Below are 24,583 nucleotides of genomic sequence, written 5' to 3'. Positions count from 1 at the left end.
TTTGGACGACCAGTTTAGGATCCTTTTTAATCTTGTTGCTTAATCAAGTGGCCACAATATTTTAGAATTATGTGTTGCATTAACATTCAACCAATTTAGCCTAATATTAGTTTGGAGCAAATTGAATCTTTGTTTGCATGCCTTTGAGATCGCAGGAATACTTTTCACAATAAGAATCGAGTAGAGGCCAATACAGGCTAATGTGACTCCATGACTCACTTCGTACCATCATCCCCGATCCTCCTTTCGTGGTTCCGAACCATATGGAGTTAGTAATCTCATGGATTATGAATGGAGTGTAACCTTTTCGGGTCAATCGTTGTTGCCTATCGTTGTCCCTTAATCGTGGTTGCCTTAAATGATCCGTGAACGGTTTACAAGTTCTTTAAAAACTTGTTGGCGGCTCCCTACTTTGCTTTATCCCTAATCGTGTCCCCAATCGTGTGTCATTTCCCACTTCCTATGAGTGCCAAACATATTCACAACATGCTTAAGTAGGCGCACTTCGAATGACGCCTACAATTTGGCGACTCCACTGGGAGGATTCTTGGTTATTTATTGATTTGAGTGATCGGTATTTAATTGAGATGAGTGGATGAGACTTGAAAGATTCTTGAATCGTATTCCTGTGATTAATTTGGCATTTTTGCATATGCATTGACGTTTTAACGTCGTATTTAGGTTCGCCTCGTAGGAAAATTTGAATAACCTGATCGCGATCGAAATAACAGAGGCAGAGATTAAATTTCATAACTACCGCGCAACGGCATAACTACCGTGATGCGACAAAATTTGCCGTGACGCAACAGAATTTTCCGTGACGCGGCAATCTTTACCGTGGCACGGCAATTCCTGCCGTAGCACAACTTATTAAATTTTTTCTGTGGTTCTGCTTTTTTCCTGTGGTTAGCTTACTTTGATTTTTCTGAAAAACCGTATGTGTTCTACATATGTTTTACCCCCGGGGGATTTAAGCTCTATCAACCCCAAAATTTTTATAACATTAAGGGTTCATCCGAGTTATTAAATCCACCAAAACCATGGAGTCGAGTTCGATTTAATCACGAACTCGCGGAGCTGCCTCTTGGCATACACCCTCAAGGGAGGCTGCCTTGCTAATACGTCCAAACTCTTAAACATGGTACCCTTTTGACACTAAATAAACCTGACCATAGTGTAACATAGAACTTGACCATAGGTTGCGAATTTCATTACATCATTATGACTACGTGCCTTATGTGTGTATATTTAGTCGTTTTGATCCTAACTTTAATGATCATTCTTTGTCTATGATGTTGGTTTATTTCATGACTAACGAATGCCAATGGATCGTAATCACTTAGTAATTAGCACAAACTCTAAAATTAAAAAAAATTAAAAAACTTGGAAAAAACACACAAAAAGAACCTGGAATTGATTACCGTGCCACGGCAAAAATGTCGCACCACGGCAATCTATGCCGTGTCACGTCAACTTGTACCGCACCACGGTACAATTTTCCGTGTCACGACAATTGTGCCGTGCCATGATGCCCAGGTTCAAGTCCAGTCAGTCCATATTTTAGTCTTCCGTGCTATTTTGGTCCACGCGTTACTCGTTTTGAAACTGTTTACATGTCTAGCCATGCGATCATACCACGAGTCTTATAACATTACCTAATCACTCACGAGTCAAGTATAGTCCACACACTTTCTTTAGTTTTTAACTCGAGTCGTGCACCATGTCATTTATGATCGTATACTAGGCTCATGCATGTGTCCCCTTTGTTCTGTCATAATGAAGAATGAGTGGAGTTCTCTTATCTATTTTTTTTTTTTTTAAAAAAAAAATCTCTTCTCTCTTTTTCTTTCCTATTTGGAATGTTGAGTCAAGCAAATTAAATGAATTGTTTTATCTCACAGTACTTGGTCAAGAAGCAAGGGTATTAGTACGGTTCGAGTCACTACCGCAACAATCTCTTAGACCTAAGAGACGTTCAAAGAAGACTCCGTCATCTCCACATCAACTATCACCTTCAAATTACTTTCAATTCATTCAAATGGCCACCAAAGAAGATATTGAGGGCATTCACAAGTCCATCGAGGCACTTTCTGCCATGATGCAAACCCTTACCACCAAGGTTAATACCATGGAACAAACTAAAGTCATTGTTGCTAAATTTGACAAGATAAAAGAACAAGTGAGCAAAATTTTTGAAGAGTTCACCTACGTGGAACAAACTTTCACTGCTTTGGCTGTGAAGGACAAGCTCCCTGAAAAATTCTCCACTTCTGACATACCTAAGTTCAAACCTACTGACAATCCAATATTTCATTTGAAGGCCTTCTCTGCAACCATGGCTCTCAAGGGATTGGATGTAGCACTCTTCCCTACGGTGTTCCCTCTCTCCTTAGAGCATGCTTTCCAATAATGGTTTTATTCTCTGGATGCCAAGCACACTGTAACTTAGCAAGATGTCACTGAAAGTTTTATGAATCGTTACAAGTGTAACATTCAAACTAGAACTTTTGAACGTGAACTCTCCATTCTCAAACAGAAAGAGAATGAAGGCTTCACCGCTTATCTAAACATGTGGAGGGAAACAACTACACTCTTGGTGGATCCTCCCAAAGAAAAGGAGATGGTTCGTCTCATTATCCAAAATCTGACTCACAAGTATATACAACATCTCAAATTCCTGCCATTGAACACTTTCGAAGCTGTATACGATATTGGCATCAATATTGAGAATGAGCTAATAAAGACTGCGGGTAGTAACAACAATAATAACACTTGGAAAAACAAGAAGAACGACCTTCCTTCTTCTTCGTCTTCTAAGCTCGAAAATACTACCAACAATGTAAGCCAAGTGGATCTCAATGAAGTTTTAGCTCTCGATGCTCCATTGCCCAAGAAAAGGATAACTTATACTCCTTTAGGAATGTCGTATGACATTGCTTTTGATCGCCTCTACAGTCAAGGCTTGATCACACTTATTGGGCCATTTCTAGAGTCAAAACCTGAAGAAAGGAGTGCCAAGTGGAATCCTAATGCCCATTGCAAGTTCCATCAAGGAAGGGGCCACACTACTGAGTAGTGCTGGAATCTGCAAGTTCTAACAAACTTCTTGTCCCTCCAGGCGGCAAGAAGCAATGAAGACAAGGTGCACGGCGAGCCTTTAGCACAAGATTTCATGATGTTTTCTTTTTATCATTCATTTCCTTTTCCCCTATTCATGTCTAGCATAGGTTATTCCATTTCTGAGTTTCTATGTGTTTCTGTATGTTTCGTTCACCTCTTTCCATTAATAAAATGAGCATTTTTCCTTTATATCTCGATCATGCCACACTTTTTTTAAAAAAATAAATAAAAAAAAAAATCAATTGCCGAACCAAACACAAGGTAAACCAATGATTTGAGGCACTTTTTGCAACCCATTATTCCTTTTTTTACCATTCAAACACATATACCATTCTTTCATAAACCACTTTGAGCCTCATCTAACGTTTGGCCTCATTTATTCAACCCATATTCACCTAACCTTGGGATGGGAAGGTGTGTGATTTGTGTAACATTCAAAAGCAAGTTCAAAAGAGAAAAAATAAATAAATAAATAAAATAAAATAAAAATTAAAAAAATGTCTAAGGGCAAGTGTTCCAATGTCTTTGATATGAACACGTCTCGAATTGCGTCTCTCATCGAGTGCTTGGTACCGTGCCTAAGAAACATGAATGCTAAGTGAGTGATGGACCGCATGATCCGAGATTGCTCACATTGATTAAAAAAAATAAAAATAAAATCAAAGCAAAAAAATATGAAAAATAAACTTGCAAAGTCCAAATTTCAAATACACAATTACGCATCTTGAGGGGCTTCTCTCGGATCTTGAGCCTTTTACCCTTTTCTTCTTCAAACCATTAGCTTAACCACGTTACAACCCTCAAAAGACCTCTTTGAGATGTACACATACTTGTGCGAATGAAGTTCGGCTAGAGCTACGTTCGGCCTGATTCCTAACGGATACGTAGGCAACCTCACATCGAGGTGCGACCACATTCATATTCATATCTATGTATGATCGAATTAAAGAACATCTAATGCTCATCCATATTCATCTAGAGCTAGACTTGGGGGCTTGAACCCACATCACTTAGTCTACCCAGCCTAAAGAGTCACCATCTCGACTCTTTTCACATCTCTTTCGATCACCATAACCTTTGCAGCCTCACCTTAGTATCACTTTCACACACTTCATTCACATATTCATGGCCATATCCTCTTTCCCTTAGGAACCCCTTATCATGAAATCTTATTCCCACACCACGCATGCTTCATGACAGCATCCAGCAAAGTCATCATCATTCGATAGCATTATCACAAATGTACTTAGTTTCCTGACCTAGGTACATTTATCAAGATTCATGCAAGATGTGCTTAGCTCCCTGACCTAAGAAACATTCACTATTGCATACATTACTGATGAGTGACATTTATGTCACTCTTAGGGGTAGTGTTTAGGTCTTTTTCCTCCTATTTTTCTTAGGGTTTTCCACCTCATTTCTCCTCTTATGGCTTCTTTATGTGTTGATGAAAAGTATGCTTATTTGCGCTTGTTTTGATAATCTTTATGCATTATTTTATTATCCCCATGCTCTCGTGATCTTTGCTATCTTTTGCAGGTTCCATGGCGGTCCTAAGCATGGTGGGAGGCCCCTTGGCCAAGTATGGAGGCATGGACAAAGGCAAGAGGAGCAAAAGGGAAGGAGAGGAAGCAAGAAAAGGAAGTGCAAGAGCAGGTGTGGCCGAACCTCTGAAAGGTTCGGTCGAACCAAGGTGTGATCAAACTTTTGAAAAGTTTGACCGAACCTCCAAGGTGCAACGAAGGCAGTGTCAAACCAGTTTTCAGCAATTTTGCAGGAGGGGTCGAACTTCAAAAGTTCGACCAAACAAGGATCAGGGAGGTTCGACCGAACCTACCCAGAGTTCGACCGAACCTACCCTGAGTCCGACCAAACCTACCCTGAGTCCGACCGAACCTACCCAGAGTTCGGTCGGACCTTTTCCCGATCTCAGCCAACTTTGTACGGACTATTTAAGTTCCTTTTTAGATCGTTTTTGAAAGGAGGAGATTAGAAAAAACAGTAGAATAGTTTTTAGCAAAAACTTTCTCTTAGTTAGTACCCTAGTTCATTAAATTAGTTGATGATTTAATTTGGAAACTCTTAAATCTAATCATTGTAGAAGCAAACTTCAAGGTTCATTTTCAGATTTTCAGCATTTATCCAACATTTCAAAGCTTCAATAGTAACTCCATTCACTTGTCTTTACTTATTTTCTGATTTTATTTTATTATTGCAAGTCACTTGAATCTTTCTTAATATTGATAAATTGTTGTTGCATGTTAGTTTTATCCATAGTGAATCACTTTTCCCCAATTTTAGAATTACTTAGAATCCCAACTTGAAACTTTGCATGTTACTCACAATGAATTAAGAGTAGTCCTCTTTGCTAGGGGTTGGGTGAAACTCAACCTAATGGTTAATTAAGTAAACTTGGGAGAAGTACTGATTTTTATTTGTGATTAAATTGATTGTATGAGATTTCTTGTTAGTTCTTCATGATAGTAGCTGCCCTAGAATTTGGAGCTTGATGGCATGTTATGCTTGGTTTGACATGGAAATGTAGATTAAGTATGTCATTACTTATTGCAATTTGATTATGTATCTCCTATTGCTAAACTAATGAGGGATCTAAGTTTAGAAGTGTGAGTTGTTTTCCTAATTGCATGAGGTTGGTTTTACATATAGTCCTTGCTATCTCTTGTCTCTATTTGCTCCCAATATGCTTGATTACCATGGTTGAGTGGATCCCATTCCCTATTACTTTTAATTACTTGATTTAGAAAAATAGTTTGTTTGTCAACTTGACGAACCACCAATCAACAAAAGTCTTCGAACTAGCTTCCGTATTAAGATCTCTAGCGATTATATCCCGTTTCTTGTGGACTGAACTCTTACTTATCATTGTGCTTGGTTTGTGAGATGTTTGCTTATAAATGTGTTTGAATGAGTGTGGAATGTGCGACCGTTCTAACGCCCATCAATTACATATCGTGCTTAGCTCCCTGACCTCAATACTCAGCAATCACCATTGTATACGTGCTTAGCTTCTAGACCTAAGCGATGTTCAAGATTGTTTTTTCATACACTATATATGATGCTTAGCTCCCTGACCTAAGCAACATACACCAACAATAAACTACAATTATACTGTGCTTAGCTTCATGACCTAAGTTCGTTAATTGATCGTGTCACATGATGTAATTGTCCTTAGCCTCCTGGCCTACAAACATTCATTATGCATACATTATTTTCAAAGACGAGCAATTCAATTTGATAAGAAGAAAATCCATGCAATTCATCTCGCTTTGCTCATCGAGGAAGTTCAAAACTTCTTCCTTTTTTCATGTCTTTTATTTTGGGGAAGTTCAAAAACTTTTTCAAAATTTTTATTGAGGGAAGTTTGAAAACTCTTACTCCATTTTTCACGTCTTTCTTTTTCGGGAGAAAGTCGATACCCTCCATTCATGACAAAATCCTCCACTCATGACAAAAAATGACAGAAATTTTTGCATTATCAATTGTTTGTGTTTGCACACACCCAAACTATACATACACATGTCATGTCGTGTCAAGACAAGCTTGGTCAAGTCAGTTGGTTTAGTCAATCACAGTCCATACGAGTCCTTTGGCAAATTCTATTTTGCAGGTCTCAGGTACAATCAAACAAATCATCATCATCATCATCTACAACCCACGTTCGGGGACAATCGAACCACCATCATCATTTATCAAACACCTAGTGATCATCTCCCAAGGCGTGGATGATTCACGTTGCAAGTTTCTCGAGGCGTAGAAACTTGTAATTTTTATTATTAGACAAGTTTTTCCCGAGGCGTGGAAAATTGTCGATCGTTACACACTTCTCAAGGTGTAGAAGTTGGCGATTGTGTCCCAAGGCATGGACGATTCACGTTGCGAGTTTCTCGAGGCGTAGAGACTTGTACGTAATTTCTTATTATTAGACAAGTTTTTCTCGAGGCGTGGAAAATTGTCGGTCTTTGCACACTTCTCGAGGCGTAGAAGTCGGTGATTGTGTCCCAAGGCGTGGACATAGACTATCTCATATCAGATAAGCTTTTCCCGAGGCGTGAAAAATTGTCGGTTGTTGCACACTTCTCAAGGCGTAGAAGACGGCGATTGTGTCCCAAGGCGTGGGCAATTCACGTTGCAAGTTTGTCAAGGCGTAGAGACTTGTAATTTTTATTATCAGGCAAGCTTTTCCCAAAGCGTGGAAAATTGTCGGTCGTTGCACACTTCTCGAGGCGTAGAAGTCGACGATTATGTCCCGAGGCGTGGAAAAATATCATCTAACAGAATTCCCGAGGATTCCCGAGACGTGGAAAAATATCATCTAACATAATTCCCGAGGCGTGGAAGATCATCATTCAATATGCTGCTCGAGGCATAGGAGTCTACGACATGTTGTCTGAAGCGTGGAAACTTGTCACCTTTCACTTGTGAGCTGCTCGAGGCGTAGGAGCTCACGATAGGGTTCCCGAGGCGTGGAAACTATCTCATATTAGTCTTCCCGAGGCGTGGAAGATCATCATTCAGTAGGTTGTTCGAGGCGTAGGAGTTTACGACATGTTTCCCGAGGCGTGGAAGTTTGTCACCTTTTATCTAGTGGATCGCTCGAGGTGTAGTGGTTCACAATAGAATTCCCGAGGCGTGGAAAATTATCATTCGGTGGATTTCTCGAGGCGTAGAAAACTACCAAAATGTGTTTGTGCCATGTACTGGTGTCAGATACGCATTTTATCCCTTTACTCTTTTATCTGTGGAACTAACGCTTTTCTGCAGGTATTGGCATATACAAAGTGATTTAGAATAGCAGAACATCTTAAATCATTCTCCTTCCCAAGAAACTACTTTGACTATCATATTTGAAACTTGCATTTCTGCAAACTCAATCAAAGTGAGGGCTTTTGTAGACACCTAAAAATGTCTCCCCAAAACCAAACCCGATGATGAACAAACTTTCACCGCCATTATTGGTCGGGTCGAGTATTTAAAAACATATTCAATCTACTAATCAGTCCAAACAATTATTCAAACTCAGTCCAACCCACATTTTAGCCCAAACCCTTTTTAATTCATTTCGTGTTATTTATTAATTAAGCCCGATTAATAAAATAATAAAACCCTAAATCTGAAATAAACCAGGAACAGATGAAACGACGCCTAAATATCACGTACTTAATGCTTAATAAAAAGGTTAAAATGAATTTGGACGGATTTCTGGAAAACAGATTTGTCGTGTCACGGCAGAAATGCCGCCCCACGGCAATTCCTGCCGTGTCACGGCAAATTGCACCGTGTCGCGGAAATTTCTGCCGTGACACGGCAATTATCTAGGGTTTCTCCACGGCGCATTTCAATTCTAGGGTTTCGTGCCTCACCCCCTCACGTTTTCTCTATAAATACGAGGTTGATTTCTCAATTTCGGGGCACCAAATCATTCTCTCTCTCTCTCTCTCTCTCTCTCTCTCATACTCTAACCTAAACACTAGCCTACCATATTCTTTCACAATACATCCCTTAAGCACTCCCCGGAGTCCTTACTTTACCCGAAGTTCTAAACTTAAACCAAGGTGTGAAAGGTAGAACTGTTTGAGGGTTTGGCCCCAAATCAACTCTACTTTAATTTAATTTAATTTCCATTGTTGTTTATTATTTTCCTTGAAGTTATTAACGCGTTTAATTATTGTTTTATAGTTGCAATCAAAAACAATCAAAGTAAGGAATCATGTTCCTTTTGTTCCTATTATATTTCTAACGGTTTTTATTATGTTTTTCATATACTAACCGTTGCGTTTTCATGGTTAAATTGCTTCCAATTTTGATGTTTATTCTATTGTTTATTGTTGATCACCACATTGCATGTTTAAAGGGAATATGTAATTGAACACAACGCTTAATAAGATAATTTGGACGACCAGTTTAGGATCCTTTTTAATCTTGTTGCTTAATCAAGTGGTCACAATATTTTAGAATTATGTGTTGCATTAACATTTAACCAATTTAGCCTAATATTAGTTTGGAGTAAATTGAATCTTTGTTTGCATGCCTTTGAGATCGCAAGAATACTTTTCACAATAAGAATCGAGTAGAGGCCAATACAGGCGAATGTGGCTCCATGACTCACTTCGTACCATCATCCCCGATCCTCCTTTCGTGGTTCCGAACCATATGGAGTTAGTAATCTCATGGATTATGAATGGAGTGTAACCTTTTCGGGTCAATCGTTGTTGCCTATCGTTGTCCCTTAATCGTGGTTGCCTTAAATGATCCGTGAACGGTTTACAAGTTCTTTAAAAACTTGTTGGCGGCTCCCTACTTTGCTTTATCCCTAATCGTGTCCCCAATCGTGTGTCATTTCCCACTTCCTATGAGTGCCAAGCATATTCACAACATGCTTAAGTAGGCGCGCTTCGAATGACGTTTACAGTTGTGTGATGATTTTATGATGTTTTAATTATGATTAGTATTCGTATAATTTTTCAGATTTAGTTTTTGAATCAAAAAGCCCCAAAGTAAAAACCCTAGGTTTCTAAATTATTGTTTATTGATGAGATTTGATTGTAGTTGATGAAAACTATTGAAATTAATGTTTTTGATTAAAATTACAGCAAGTTTATATGTTTTTATAATGTTGGAATTTTTATATAAAGGTTAGAATTATGTTTCTTGAAAGGATTTTTAATTACCCATTAATTGGAAATAAAAGTAGGTGGTTTAAATTAATTATCAGCATGTTTAGAGGGTTTAAAAGTGAATTAAAGAGTGTATATAATGCTGGAAATTTATTATGAATAGGTATTAATGTCTCTTTGTAATTTTGGGTTGTAGGAGACTTCCAAGTGAGTGATTTTGAGATCATATTCGAGGTACGTTCGCGTACTCGGTATTTATTTAAGTGTGTAGATGCATTATAGGCTTTGTTTAATTAATTCTAAGGTAGTATCATGATAGGTATTGGTTGGAATTGTTGATTGAGTTGATGTTGGTGATTGATTTGTGAAGTATGGATTATTTGAGGTGAATAGATGATTGGAATTAATTATGTTGGCATTGAATATGAACCACACTTTTATTATTGGCATGATTGAGAGCATGTTTAATTAAACTAAATGTTTAATTTGTTTTGGAATATAAAAAGGGAATTTTATTATGGTTCATATAATTTTTATTGATGCTTTAAGCATGAGAATTGAGCTATTAAGTGTCTTAGTACACGGGAATAAAATATATTGCGGTGCCTAGTGCACTTAAGGTGTTCAAAACACCGAGAGATAGGATTTGCGGTGCTTTATGCGCTTAAGGTGTTATTTAACGCCAATGTAGTCTAAAGAGGGTTCAACATTAAATTAAATGTGGTCACTAATTATTCAAGAATTAAATTGGTATGTTTGATTGCTTGAATGAATTATGATGATTGATTGTGTTGCGGATTGAGAATCATCAACAAGTCTAAAATATGTAAACAACGTAAAGTGAAAGATATTACGCACCAAAACTTGGTGTAGTTTACCTCAATTTATTTGGGGCAGGGATTTGGTGGGAAACTCATTCGATGTGTAATCAAATTAAATAAGCAATTTATTTAGCTATTTATTGGTTGGTTGTGTTGTATGCTTGTAAATAGGTGCAACAAGGTAAGTTGTATGTTGATAGGATAAAAACATGTTAGTGTGTACTGTTTACGCTTATGTACTCAACTTTGCTGATTGTGTGTTTGTATGTTTGTTTGGCCTTGTCTTTATCTTGGCCTTACGACGACCCATTTCTAATGGCGAGTAGTAGGGACAAAGTAAAGAGAAGCTTTTCAGGTGATGAAGCATATTCATGATGGGCATGAGTGAAGAGCGATTCATGTTTAGTTTCCATAAGAATATGATGTGTTTATTCGCTTTGATTATTATATATATTTGCTTGTGAGACTAACACAAAGGTTTTTAACATTCATTTTGGGTTTTGATGAGGGCCTACAATGGTTCCAAGTTGTAAGTTGACTTCCTTTGACTTTACTTTCGTTTGGTTTGACTCTTTAAGTTGACTTTTTTTGAATGGTTTTTAAAGAGAGTCTTCCATTGTGTGTCTTTGATAATTGCCTTAGCCGTTTTCACGGTGGTAGTAATGTCTTAGAATTTCCTATTTCGTATTTAAAAAGAGCAAAACAGGTATTTTAAAGGAAAGGAATTTCTAGGGTGTTACATAAACTTTCTCTCTCTCCTCTTATTTTCCCCCCTTAATTTCCCCCTCTCCTTCACTCCACTCGCACCACCCACACACACACCATAGGTGGTCGGCCACCACCACCACATCCCACTGGCCGACCACCATTACCAGCAGTCACCGGCAGCAACAACCGCCGACAGGAGTGGGCGACTGTAGCCACCCATCTTGTGCGTGCGGTTGGGTATTTAAAAAAAAAAGAATTGTTCTTGCTTTGTTCTCTTAATTAAGCTTTGATGATTTTAGGTATATGAAGGAATTATGATGTTTTTAATGATGCTTAACATATATAATTTTTAGATTTGATTTTATATGAAAAAACCAAATTGAATTAACCCTAGGTTTCCAAATTGATTAAACCCTAGGATCTCATAAAATTGAAAGAGAAGGTCTAACCATTTGAGTTATCCTCACTCTTTACAAATAAAGTTTGTAAATAGTATCATAAATCAAAACATCTCATTAAAATAAAATAAAATAAAAAGAAGTGGGATCTAATTTGAAATGGAAGAATAATACAAGTAATTGGTTGATTTGGTGGGGGCACGTAACCCCCGTGGAGCTATTTGAATCACAGCAATTTGAAGAAGAAAACCCTTTCCTGGGTTTAGCCGCTCTTTCTATCTGTATCTCGTCTGGCCGTTGAGATTTAGCCGGAAGGAGTAATTGTTGTTTTCCGGGCGGCTGAGAGTGAGTCCCATTACCCCTTTTCCTTCTCACTCTCTTCTATCTCTCTTCCTTGCCAAACTCATAAACCCCTTTTTTTCAGATTTTATTTTAGGGTTTAAGCGTTTCCGAGATCTGGCCATGGCAGCTGTTGCACCTTCCGCTGATCGTATCCTTTCTTCTACTTATTATTTCAGATCTGTCTGGTATTTTTTGAATTCATTCACTGTAATTTGTAACTGTTGATTTCCTTTACTCTTATTTAGAAGCCGCAGGATTGCTGCAGAACTTGTCTTTGGATTCCCAGGGGCAGCCTCAATCCAATTTGGACGAGGCCGCCAAAAAGGTTCCTTTCAATTCAATTCATTTCATTTCAATTATCTAAATGCGAATAGTTTATTGAATATTACAATTCAATTCAGCCTCCTACCTCTCAAATGGATACTCCAAACGGAAACGGTGGGTCCAACGACAGATGTGTGACTCCAGTGCTGCCTGATTTCATGGATCCTTCCCTGTGTTATCTTCCCAACACTTATCCTTACTACTATGGCGGTAACTACTTTTTGATGAATTTTTGAATTGAATTGCTTATATCTTTGAATTGTGTTCTATCTCTGAATTGGGTATTTCATTGAATTGTGTTATAACAATTTGCCTTTGGCTTTCAGGCTATGACGGGAGCTGTAATGACTGGGATGATTACTCTAGATATATGAACCAAGATGGAGTTGAGATGTCTCCAGTGAGTTAACTCTTTGATTTCCAACTCCGTAGCTTTGTAACAGCCTTAGCCTTCTATTGACTCACTTGCTTTTTTTCCAGGCACTCTACGCTGACAATGCTTCCCTTATGTATCATGGCTTTGGTTATGCTCCTTATGCTCCCTATTCTCCCGCAACTTCGCCTGTTCCACCCATGCCACATGATACCCACCTATTTGGACATCAACAATATCAATATTCTGCCCCTTATTTTCCTCCTGGAACTTATACTAACCCACCACCACCTGAGGTGTCCTCTGCCCCCGCTGTACAGACTCCTCTCTCCGTTGACCCTTCTGACGCTGTTTCAAATGCCAATGCCAAGGGACCCAATATCAGGCCTGCATATCACAACTCTACATACACCATGCCACCTTATGGGAAACCTGCTGCTCTTCCTGCTTCTGGTTATCAAGATCCAAGATTTGCATTTGATGGAGTAAGGTCTCCACTTCCTTGGTTAGATGGCCCTGTTTTTGCTGATGGTCACCTAAGGCCTCTTACTAACAATTCATTTCCTTCATCGGTGTCACATGCCAACGGACCTCCTCCGTCTTCTACAACTCAGAATTTGTGTCCTCATGCTAGTGTCATGGTACATTATGCCTTCCTTGCTTTCTTGTGTTTGTTGCTGAAACCAATTCAACTTCCTTTTCCAACTTTAGATTGCCATTTACAGGCACTTGAATTCCTATATCAGTGCATTATTTTAAACAAAGGTTTTAATGTCAATCTAAGGTTTCAACTTGGTATTTCTGAATTAAGACTCTGCATACCAATCCTTTCGTCTCTAAAAGTTCTTCCTATTTGGATGGTGATTGCCTCACGAAAATTTTTTAAACAAAATAAAAACTTTTTAAAAACGGAGGAAATAATCTCACTTTCTCTCTAATGCAGTAATACTGTATTTTATAAAAAAAATTATCGTAATTATCATCTTTTACAATTTCAGGAAACCTGATTACCTATTTTGCATGTCCCAAATTAGTATATATGGCCAATTTTTCGGATGGAGATAATCTTTGACGTATTGGTTGATGGTTATGTCATCATCCTAAATGTCACATTATAATTGATTCTATATGAAGTGATTGAATTAATGTATGCTCAACTTTCCCTCATGTCTTCTGGTTGTGGCTTACTATGAATATGGAAGTATTGGTTATTTCTCTATAATCAGTTTTTTGCCTCAAGGTTCATCTGAATACAACTTAATGAGTTTCTTAAAATTTGTAGACTTTTCATCAACCAAGGCCAATGACTAGCATGGGGGCAACTCATGGGTATATCAACAGGATGTATCCAAACAAATTATACGGTCAATATACTAATGGTGCAAGAGCAGGTCTGGGCTTCGGAAATGATGGGTATGATGCGCGTATCAATGGTCGTGCATGGTTTGCCGTTGATAGCAAGTTCAAGAACAAGGGAAGAGGCAATGGCTACTTGGGTTATGGCAATGAGAACATGGATGGTTTAAATGAGCTCAACAGGGGCCCCAGAGCTAAGGGGTCTAAGAGCATAAGGAGCTCTGCTCCTGTTGCGTTGGCTGTTAGAGGGCAGAGCAATGTGTCTAGCGGAAGTCAGGATGAGAAGGCAAATTTGAATATGATTCCTGATAGAGAACAATATAATCGTCCTGATTTCAATGAAGGTTATACAGAAGCTAAATTCTTTGTCATCAAGTCTTACAGCGAGGATGATGTGCACAAGAGTATCAAGTACAGTGTATGGTCCAGCACCCCAAATGGCAACAAGAAGCTCGACTTAGCATACAAGGAAGCTCAGCAGAAGTCTAGTGGCTATCCGGTGTTTCTTTTTTTTTCGGTGAGTTTGGACTCTCCGTTATGGCCTGATGTTAATTCACTTTTAATCTGTAGCAGTTTACTCTGTTCCCAGGAAAATCCGAATGTACTTATGCTTCTGAAAATCAATGTTTAGGTTAATACTAGCGGGCAGTTTGTTGGCCTAGCAGAAATGGTGGGGCCAGTTGATTTTCAAAAGAATGTTGAGTATTGGCAGCAAGACAAGTGGAATGGTAATTTCCCAGTGAAGTGGCACATGGTGAAGGATGTGCCTAACAGCTTGTTGAAGAACATTATTCTTGAAAACAATGAGAACAAACCCGTGACTAACAGTCGAGATACTCAAGAGGTATATCTGATACTCTAGTTCATAAGTGCATACAGATTATTTATTTATTTTTTATTTTTGGTTGGTGTAGATCAAGTTGGAGCAAGGTCTTCAAATGCTTAAAATATTTAAGGAGCACACCAGCAAAACTTGCATTTTGGATGACTTTGGCTTCTATGAGGTGCGTCAGAAGACTATCCAAGAGAAGAAGGCTAAGCAGCAGCAGTTTCATAAGCAGGTTTGACAATTTCACTAGCTCGTTTTTAAGTTAACCATGCAGTTTATTTTAAAAGTGTATATTTAAGGTGTGCTGCCTTCGTAATACAGGTATGGGAAGGGAAGAATACGGGGGATAAGAATAAAGACGGAATCAATGGAGAACAACTGAGCAAGTCAGTAGAGGTTGCCTTAGATCTGAGCAAGGTATCCTTGTCTGTTCACCCTAGTGGTGAGGCCAAGTTCTCTGACGCTGGTCTTGCAAAAAGTTTGGAATGTGCGAAGATTTCCAAGTTAGGGGTGTCTGAAAATGGTGCGGTGGATGGAGTCGCCAAGGGTTGCTAGCTTTTGCTAGCTGCAATTTTGAAGCCTGATTTTCTGTTTGGTTTGCTGTCTTGGAATAGATAACTACACTGAAGTGCATTTCTAATGCGCAATCCTTCAACCAAGGATGTTAATAATCACAGTGAAATATTGAGACAGTCCATGAGCAGAATTATCAAGAATGGGCTAGATTACTTCCTGGGAGCATGATATTGCTCTTGATTTTGAGATGGGTTTTCAGCTGCTAGAGTTAGGTCTCCTTATATATAGGCTTCATAACAGAGGATTCAAGAGTTTCTCTTTACCATTCCGTTTCTTTTTTACTCAAAATATAACTTATATACAAAGTATTCAATTTTGCTCGTTATAGCAACTCTGTTGGTGACCCTTTCAATCTTACTTTTATATATTCAAGCACTTCTGTCGTCCCAAATCTTAAGATTTAGTGGGGCAATCTCGGATATCATACGATGGATACCTAGTCATATTTATCCATTACTAATACAGATACACCAAAACTTGTTCAAATCTAAAAATTAGAGGCATTTTATCTCAATCCATTATTTTATACTCCGTATGTAAATAAAGTCAATGTCAATATATCTGTTCTTGATTTTAATACGTAATTTCAATCCACTTGATTGATGTAATTCTATAAAAGAAAAGATTAAAAAATTAAAATTAATAAATAATTCAGTATTTGGCACGCTTTTAGATACTCCTTTGTCGGTGATATGGATATGGAGTAATAATATAAATGAGATGGAGTATTTGGCATGCTTATCTCACGGATGCAAGTTTAATGGTTTAAAGATTTGTTACTCGTATTTATTCGGGTTGCAAAAAATAAAATAAAAAGGAAATAATAATATAGAATTATACTTCGTATGAAATTGGCATATTTAACACTTTGGGTGCAATTAAATAATTTAAAAGATCTGGATAAAGATTAGAAAGTATAAAACACGTGTGGGAAGAAGGTGGGTGGGAAAATGATTTGATTTGATTAGTTAGGCAAAAGAGAGAATACCTGAATTACCATCTCTAAGGAAGAGACGGAGAGAGGTGTTGAAGGATGGCAATTTCTAAAGCGACGATAAACGTTGTAGCCCGAGGCATTGGATTGGGAACAAAGAGAGGATTGGCTGCGTATTCAGCAGGAGCAGGAGCAGGAGCTGGAGCAGGAGCAGCGGCACCATCATCAGCAGGTGCTGCAGCAGCAGCATCACCACCACCCCCAATCAAATTGGATGATGATATCTGCCGAAACGGAAACCAGAAGTCAATGAATCTGTTCTCAGCCATCAATCAGGCTCTTCATATCGCCTTAGACTCCGATCCTCGGTTCGTCTCTCTGCAATTGCGGAACCCTACTGTCTCTTCATATTAAACATATCTTTCAATTTCTCCCCACTTATGGATTCAATTTCTCGTTACAATCAACTGCTCTTTGCTCTTGTTCATCAGTGCTTACGTTTTCGGGGAAGACGTCAGTTTTGGCGGGGTTTTTCGTTGCACAATTGGATTGGCCGACCAATTTGGCAAAAACAGGGTTTTCAATACCCCTCTTTGTGAACAGGTACAGGGGTTTTGCTCTTTCGACCATTCTCAACTTTTGCCTTTATTTTTTTTTTCTTTTTTTGGTTACTGACATCCTTTCATCATCAGGGCATTGTTGGATTTGGCATTGGTCTTGCTGCAATGGTGACTGTCACTGTATCTTCTTTAATAAAGTTTATTTCTCTCAGACAATATCTCATATATTTCTCCTTTACTCTCTGTCTTATTCAAGGGTAATCGAGCTATTGCGGAAATTCAGTTTGCAGATTATATTTATCCAGCTTTTGATCAGGCATGCATCTATTCCATGATGAATTAATATGATTGGAATTCAAAGTCTCCAAACTAACTCTATGCTTTGTAGATTGTGAATGAAGCTGCCAAGTTCAGGTATCGAAGTGGGAATCAATTTAACTGTGGAGGTAATGCTTTTCTCTTTATGCTTTTGCTCACTCAAATATCTATCTATAGATCCTTGAATTTGCCTTACATGTTATGTTCCAGGTCTAACAATAAGAGCTCCATATGGGGCTGTTGGCCATGGTGGGCACTATCACTCACAATCTCCCGAAGCTTTCTTTTGCCATGTTCCTGGTATCAAAGTGCGTCCTTTGTATCTGTCTTTTTCCTGCCCATTCTCCAGGGAACACTTGGTTGATCATTCATATCTAGTTGTCCATCTACATCTCTTTTACCCCCTCTTATATATCTGCTTTTTTCATGAATCACTTTTCCATTGACTCTTATCGAATGCTACTTCTTAATCTTTGACGTATGATTTTTTATTTAATTAAGTTTTGATGCCCAAAAATAGAAGGCAATGGTTGTTCAGTTAATGTGTTGTCATTAGCTCAATTATCCAAATTCAAACTTTTGAATGGTTAACACTCTTTTGTTTGTGTATTTTAAGTGGCTTGCAAGCTGAATTAAACCTTAGCTTGCTGTATCCATTTTCCAATCTACAATAAATAGAATAACTTATCAATACACTTGTTGTGAAAAGCTTCCATTTTTTTTTTTTGGCAAGCTCGTGTTACTTAGCAGTTAGCAACACTAGAGCTGATAGAATATGTTATTTTAGACATTACAATCCTCATCTGTAGTCTTTGTTGACTGCTTTCCTGAAGCAACATAGTAATATGGGACTAGTTAGTTGGAATGTTGGGTAACAATCTTTTTCTTATTGATATATCAACTGATGCAAATGCGATGCAAAGGACAAGGACCTCATAGGTTGGGTACTGTGTAAACTTAGGAAACTAAAATTTAGCTCAGATAAGCTCAAATTGGTTGAGCATGCATAAATTCAGTTCACCGGTATAAAAGTGAGTTGAAAAGAGCCTTTTAATTGCAAATAGATGATGCTGGTTGAAACATTTGGGTAATTTGACTAATGGTTACCCAAATATCCTATATGAACTGTGCCTTGAGGCTTTCACTGTGCCTTTGTGTGCTTACAAACCTAACTCATAAGGTATTGTACTTCCATTGGGTCTTGATAATTTTTTGCTCATGTTTGGTGTATGTATACATTTATGTATTTTTGTATGTGTTATATGTGCAATAAAATTATGCTGAAGTCAACAGTTTCTCTAATAGGTGGTCGTGCCTCGAAGCCCACAGCAAGCCAAGGGGTTGCTCCTGTCATGCATACGTGATCCAAACCCTGTTGTCTTCTTTGAACCTAAGGCATGGCATGTCCATTGTATTATTAGCTTTCATAGTTTACCTGATAGAGATCAATTAACAGTCATGCTGTATTGGAGTTTCAGTCTCTTTACCGTGTTGCTGTGGAGAAAGTTCCTGAGTGTGATTACATGTTGCCTTTGTCACATGCTGAGGTATGATTTTACTCTTCTGTTGTTTGCCTCAGAAATTTGTTGATGACAAAAAAATAAAAATTTATTTAATCTGATTTATAGGTTATGAGAGAAGGAAATGACATTACACTTGTGGGTTGGGGAGCTCAACTGGCTATCATGGAGGAAGCCTGTATTGAGGCAGAAAAGGTATATGCTTATCATGTTAACAGAATTGTGTTATTGTTCTTTACCTTTTATTCATTTGGTTATTTTATTTCTCTAAAACTAGTTATTACATTTATGTTTCAAGGGGAGAATTTTTTTCTTTAGCAGATGATTTGATCACTTAATATTTACATATTGGATATATAGCTGAGATAGTTGGAAATTTGGTGCCTAGTTGCCCTTTCAATACAACTTTTGTGTATTCTTCACCATATCCTGGGCTGAAACTGCTGTTACATGACATGATATGCTTCTACTTAAAGAAGGCATGACTGTGCTGGGAAACATTGTGGGAGTTCAGTTACTATTTCGAAAAACTAACAGAAAAAATTAATTGTAAATTATATATATATTGATGATTTTTTGCCTGTGCACTACCTCCTAAGTCTGAAGAACCCAATTATGGCTAGCATATGCTATGGAGATTTGGATCAGTTACTCTCAGTTGACAGGGACTGAGGAATTTCTAGCTTTAATGTCTTGTATACTTCTCATCTGATAAATGCTATTGTGCTGATAATTGAACTGAGATGCATTGTTGTAGCCAAATAATGAGACACCTCTTTACTTAATGTCATATGCTCATGTTGCAGGATGGAATTTCATGCGAGCTTATTGACTTGAGAACTCTGATACCTTGGGATAAGGACACTGTAGAAGCTTCTGTCAGAAAGACTGGGAGATTACTTGTGAGTTAATTCTCTTCTTATTGATTATTTTTTTGGTTACACTAGTCAATATCTCATTTTCGTATTGGTGTAAAATTTACAGATTAGTCATGAAGCTCCAGTAACAGGAGGTTTTGGCGCTGAAATTGCTGCATCTGTTGTTGAGCGTTGCTTCTTAAGGGTAATTAATCTTCTTTTCTATCATAATTCTTGGTTTCATAGCAATAAGTAATAAGTCTGAAATTAGACTAGGAAGACCTACTTTTGATCATCTAGTTAGTTAGAAGCTGTTGCCTTATTCAAGTGTAAAGAAAGTCTATGTTTTGTTTTACATGAGGCAAATCTGGGAAGAGCAATAGAGAGGGTTAGAAGGCAGTTTGGTGGAGAAGAGTGTAGGAAATGAATATGTATGCAAGTGTCAGATGCCGCTAGGTAAAATTTTTTGGATACAAGGACACCGCTGTAATTTTTGTTTGGGAAATGGACATACGTACAATGTCAAAATATATAATACTTCCTCCGTTTTTTAATACTTGCAACACTTCCCTAAAATGGGAATTGTCACAATACTTGCAACACACTGTAATTGGAAAATTATTTTGGGGAAAAGTTGTACTATTTCCCTTATTTAAAGCACATGACCCACTAAATTATACTCCTAACAACCTCTCACCCCATTTTAAAGTGTATTAAACTATGTGAACCCCACTTTTCTTTAAATACCGTGAAAAATTGTGGGTTGGAACTATTAAAAATGGAGGGTGTATAAATTAAAAAACAAAATTTTAAAGCATTTAGTAAAGAACTAATTTCTCTACAAGTTTTTTACAACTTATTACCAAAAAAACCCCACTTATGGGATTAAGGCTTTGATTGATTGATTACCAAAAAAAAAGTCATCAATTAATATGTGAATAGCTTTATGACTATTCTATTCTCTTTTGATCACTATCATGCAAAAGAATAAAGAAAATATAGTAAGTTAGTCAGAAATGGAAATGGAAGTAAAAAATGAAGTCGATGTCCTTTGCCTAGAACTTGGGCAAAAGGTACTTGACCAAATTTTGATAAAAGGTTGTTTTGTGACCAATTTTTTTTTTTTTTAAAAGTGATATTAAAAGGTTGTTTCTGACATAATTTCCTTTAATTAATGTAAATTAGTTCAATGTCCTTAGGGGTAGGAAATAGTGGGAACTTTTTATCAAGTAAAAAAGTGATTCGATTGGATATAGGGAGTAAAAAATGTAAAAATGTGTACCAAATTTACAAGAATAATGCAGATTCAGTTTTAAAAATTAAGCATATATAATGTTCACTTTTACTTGATTCCCCTATTTTCTTGCTATTCTTCATAAACCAACGATAGTCGTCATTGGAGCATCTTCTGAACTCAAAGAGAAAAAAGGGGGAAGAGAGATGAACAGGGAGGAGAAAGGGAGAGGAATGGGGAAAATAGAAAGGGTAGTAGGGAAAAGAGTGTTACATGAGAAATTGGGCAAGGGAAAGTATTTACATTTTTGCCATTAATGAAGCATGCAATGAGAGTCATCAGATCATTTTATTTGAGCGCATCAGATTAGTTCTCATTGTAAGACCCTTCTTATATATATAAGAACTTTTTTGTCCATAATGGTTTTTTTTTAGGGTAATGATATATATAACCCTTAGGGCTATGTATAAGCATTAATATACTTCCCAAAATGTAATTAAGTTTTGGAATTCATGATACAATCACGCGCAGATCAGTGTAATTAATGTTAATCTTTCCTCAATATTTCCTTTTTGAGCTTCTTATACATAGCCCTAAGGGGTATGTTTATCATTTTCCTTTTTTTTAATATATATAGTTATTATTTGGGTAATTTTATTATTGTAAAATTAGTTTAAGTAATTATACAGGCTAAGATTGGCACAGGGTTATTGTGTGATAGTAGAACTGGAGTGATGTAATATCCTGACAGGTAAGACTTTTTTTTAATCTTACTAACTCTAGTCTGAAAATTTTGCAGTTAGAAGCTCCTATTGCTCGGATTTGTGGCTTTGACACACCATTTCCACTTGTATTTGAACCATTTTACCTTCCTACCAAGAACAAGGCAAGTTTTTGTTTAAGTTTTTGTTTTTCCTATTAATATTTTTTTCACCTTGGTATATCTACAAAATGAGCTGACTTCTTTCTTTTTTCTTATGGATCTAAGAGAAGATTCTAAATTCTGTAATTAATGTAAACTTAGAAGGCATAACTTATTAATGAAAATATGGTTTTTCTTTGCTAGTCTGGTAAAATATAGGATGATTGGGACATGACTATTGAGCTGACAGGAAAATGAGATAGAAAAAGAAATTATTGAAAAAAGGAGATGGATTCCACATGTTCTCCCAGTATCTGTGTGTTTTTTTTACTCTTCTCAAGTCTGCTTACGCTGCGTTTGGGTATTCTTTACTAAAGTCAAAGAGAGGAGAGGAATAAAGAAACAATATTTTCTATATAGGTAGCACCAAATGTATATAATAGGAAAGGAAGGAGGGATGCTTTTACCTTTCTAATATTTCCATAGACAAGGAAGATATGATTAAGAAAGGAAAGGAAAAGAAAATGGATATCCATGTGTAATAGGAAAGGAAGGAAGGATGCTTTTACCTTTCTAATATTTCCATAGACAAGGAAGATTTGGTTAAGAAAGGAAAGGAACAGAAATGGATATCCATGTTTCATTCTCTTCCCATCCTAACCTTATTATTGTCCAAACTCCAAGCTATAAACTTTGTACTTCACCTTTTCTTCTCTTCCCTCTCTTTTTTTTTCATGATTCCATCATACTTAAATGCATTATTAAGGAGACTATATCATGTTGTGATAAATTCCTATCTTATGTCTAATGGGTTGCCTCAAATCAGCCTAAACTAGGTGAGACTGGTGGCAAAGGAGATGAAATTGCAGATAGCTTCTTGGAATTTAGGAGAAGGTGGCAAAGGGATGATTTTGCATATAGTCTCTTGGAATGTTAGGTTTTTGGTAAGAAATTAGGCTGAATATGTTTTTATAAAAAAAAAAGAAAAAAAAAAAAAAAGAGAGAGAGGTTAACTAACTTAACAGTCACGTGTCTTCAAGAAATCAAGGGGACAGGAACAGCTAGAACTATTGCATCTTGGGAGTTTTGAAATTCAAAGAGAGGAACCGAAATTATCCATCAAGATTTGTAGTTTAGATGCATATAAAGGGTGAGAGAATTCTGAGAGCAAAAGTTATGTGTGACGAGAGAAACTTGTTATGCAATGATTTTGAGAGTTGTTAGGTGGGATGGTGCAAGGTTTTTCACAAAGAAAAAATTTCTCTGTTAGTGATATTCTGAACAGGCATTTAAGGTCAAACGATTCTGAACTGAGAGTGTTCATCCATAGATTTGGTTGTGAAAGTAGGAATGAGGCAGAGACTTGTTTGATCTATCCTTCTCATCTAAAAAATTGTGTCAACTATCTAGTGACTTTTCAAAGTGGAGCAAACGCAAGTCAAATAGATTTCCTCTTTGCAATGATTTGCTGTACAAACTGTAAGAGAAGAGACTGTGAATACACAAGCACAACACAGTCTTAGGTCTATGCATCAAAGTAAATGTAAGATAGATGCAGACTAAAGCTGAGCAAAGAATTAATTGGAGGACAGATGGAGGTTAGGAAGTAATGTTCCAGTAATTATTTGCAAAGTAATAAAAAAGACTCACCAAAGATTGATCCATATTTTACTCGAATTAAGATGAAGAAGTGCTACTGTGGGGTACCAAAGAATATTCAAAACATACTGACATACAAAGTCATGACATGATTGAATGAAGAGTTAACGATAAAGATCAGGTAAGAATAATACTTGAAGATAGGAGGACTTTGGGAAATAAGGTAAAGAGTAGATAGAAATAGTAAAGAATATAGAAATGTAGTTTATATTGAAGTTCAGTCGGCAATTTACTAGATTTCTATATTGGAGTTCACAAGGTCAATTGAAAAAAAATTTAGGAATTTAAAGAACACAAGTGGAGAATGCATTAAAGAGGATGAAACTAAAGAAATATCTCATGAAAATTGCTTGGGTCACTTGTAGAAGTTGGAGGGACTATACGGCTATAAGTTAAGAACTTGAGATTCTACTTTTATGATTTAGATTCCAATTAATATTTGTTAGTAGTCTCCTTGCTTCAAAAGCAGGGGAGGGAATTGGCAAGAATACATAAGAAAAATGCAGATATTTACATTTGCTATTTAATCCTCCTTTTTCCATCTATTTGTGCTGAAAATTTGAAGAAATGCTAACCCTGGCTGGTCATGTGGCTGTTGCAGATATTGGATGCAATCAAGTCCACAGTGAATTACTAACTTGGGATGTCAATTATGTCATCCTGCAGGTCTCATCCAAATTTGAAGCATCATGTAACCAATTAAGCTTCACATGGAGTTTTAATTTCTTAGATATTTAAATGTTGTTATAATACTTTATCATCTAAGATTAATCGAATGATAGGCGTCTATCTCATAAAAAAAAAAAAAGGGTTTTTCTCATTGATAGCAATAAAGATTTGTAAATTCTCTATGGTAGCAAATTTTTTGTTAAATTCTCTGAAATAGCATTAGTTCTATAATTATTCCCTAGTATAGCTTTATTTTATAAAGTATGATAAATTAGCCTAAAATACACTAACCATGGTTATGTAATAATAAATTTACTAAACTACCCTCACTCAATTTATTGAATGATACAAGTATACTACCTTTTGTAAGTCCACTACGATCAGAGAGCTTTATGTTAGAACTATAGAAGCATATATATAATTAGGCTGCAACTTGCAAGCAATATGCCAAAAGGTTGACACAACTAAATATCAAATCTCCATTGATC

The 24,583-nt window shown here is 36.9% G+C and overlaps 2 protein-coding genes across 5 annotated transcripts; both read left to right on the top strand.

Moving 5' to 3' along the window:
* The first annotated feature begins 11,874 nt into the window (after window positions 1–11,874).
* Window positions 11,875–15,865, top strand: LOC110682894. Of its 4 annotated transcripts, none has more exons than XM_021859239.1 (10): window positions 11,875–12,027; window positions 12,107–12,172; window positions 12,273–12,349; window positions 12,426–12,558; window positions 12,675–12,748; window positions 12,829–13,362; window positions 14,004–14,594; window positions 14,709–14,921; window positions 14,992–15,138; window positions 15,228–15,865. In XM_021859239.1, the coding sequence occupies exons 2-10, from the start codon at window positions 12,145–12,147 to the stop codon at window positions 15,459–15,461; spliced, it is 2,031 nt and encodes a 676-aa protein (XP_021714931.1). In that variant the 5' UTR covers window positions 11,875–12,027; window positions 12,107–12,144; the 3' UTR covers window positions 15,462–15,865. The 4 variants fall into 4 exon arrangements, with proteins under 4 accessions (XP_021714931.1, XP_021714929.1, XP_021714930.1 ...); XM_021859237.1 differs by having other exon boundaries at window positions 12,270–12,349; XM_021859238.1 differs by having other exon boundaries at window positions 11,877–12,172.
* Window positions 15,866–16,414: 549 nt separating this feature from the next.
* Window positions 16,415–24,326, top strand: LOC110682893 (2-oxoisovalerate dehydrogenase subunit beta 1, mitochondrial-like). The gene is made up of 13 exons (XM_021859235.1): window positions 16,415–16,784; window positions 16,908–17,019; window positions 17,109–17,144; window positions 17,233–17,292; window positions 17,365–17,422; window positions 17,505–17,602; window positions 18,600–18,689; window positions 18,773–18,841; window positions 18,923–19,009; window positions 19,621–19,716; window positions 19,799–19,876; window positions 21,705–21,791; window positions 24,028–24,326. The coding sequence occupies exons 1-13, from the start codon at window positions 16,516–16,518 to the stop codon at window positions 24,061–24,063; spliced, it is 1,176 nt and encodes a 391-aa protein (XP_021714927.1). The 5' UTR covers window positions 16,415–16,515; the 3' UTR covers window positions 24,064–24,326.
* Window positions 24,327–24,583: the final 257 nt, after the last annotated feature.

The sequence above is a fragment of the Chenopodium quinoa genome, unplaced genomic scaffold, assembly GCF_001683475.1.
Source record: "Chenopodium quinoa cultivar QQ74 unplaced genomic scaffold, ASM168347v1, whole genome shotgun sequence".
In the NCBI taxonomy this organism is placed as follows: domain Eukaryota; kingdom Viridiplantae; phylum Streptophyta; class Magnoliopsida; order Caryophyllales; family Amaranthaceae; genus Chenopodium; species Chenopodium quinoa.
This window is presented reverse-complemented; position numbering and strand designations above follow the sequence as displayed.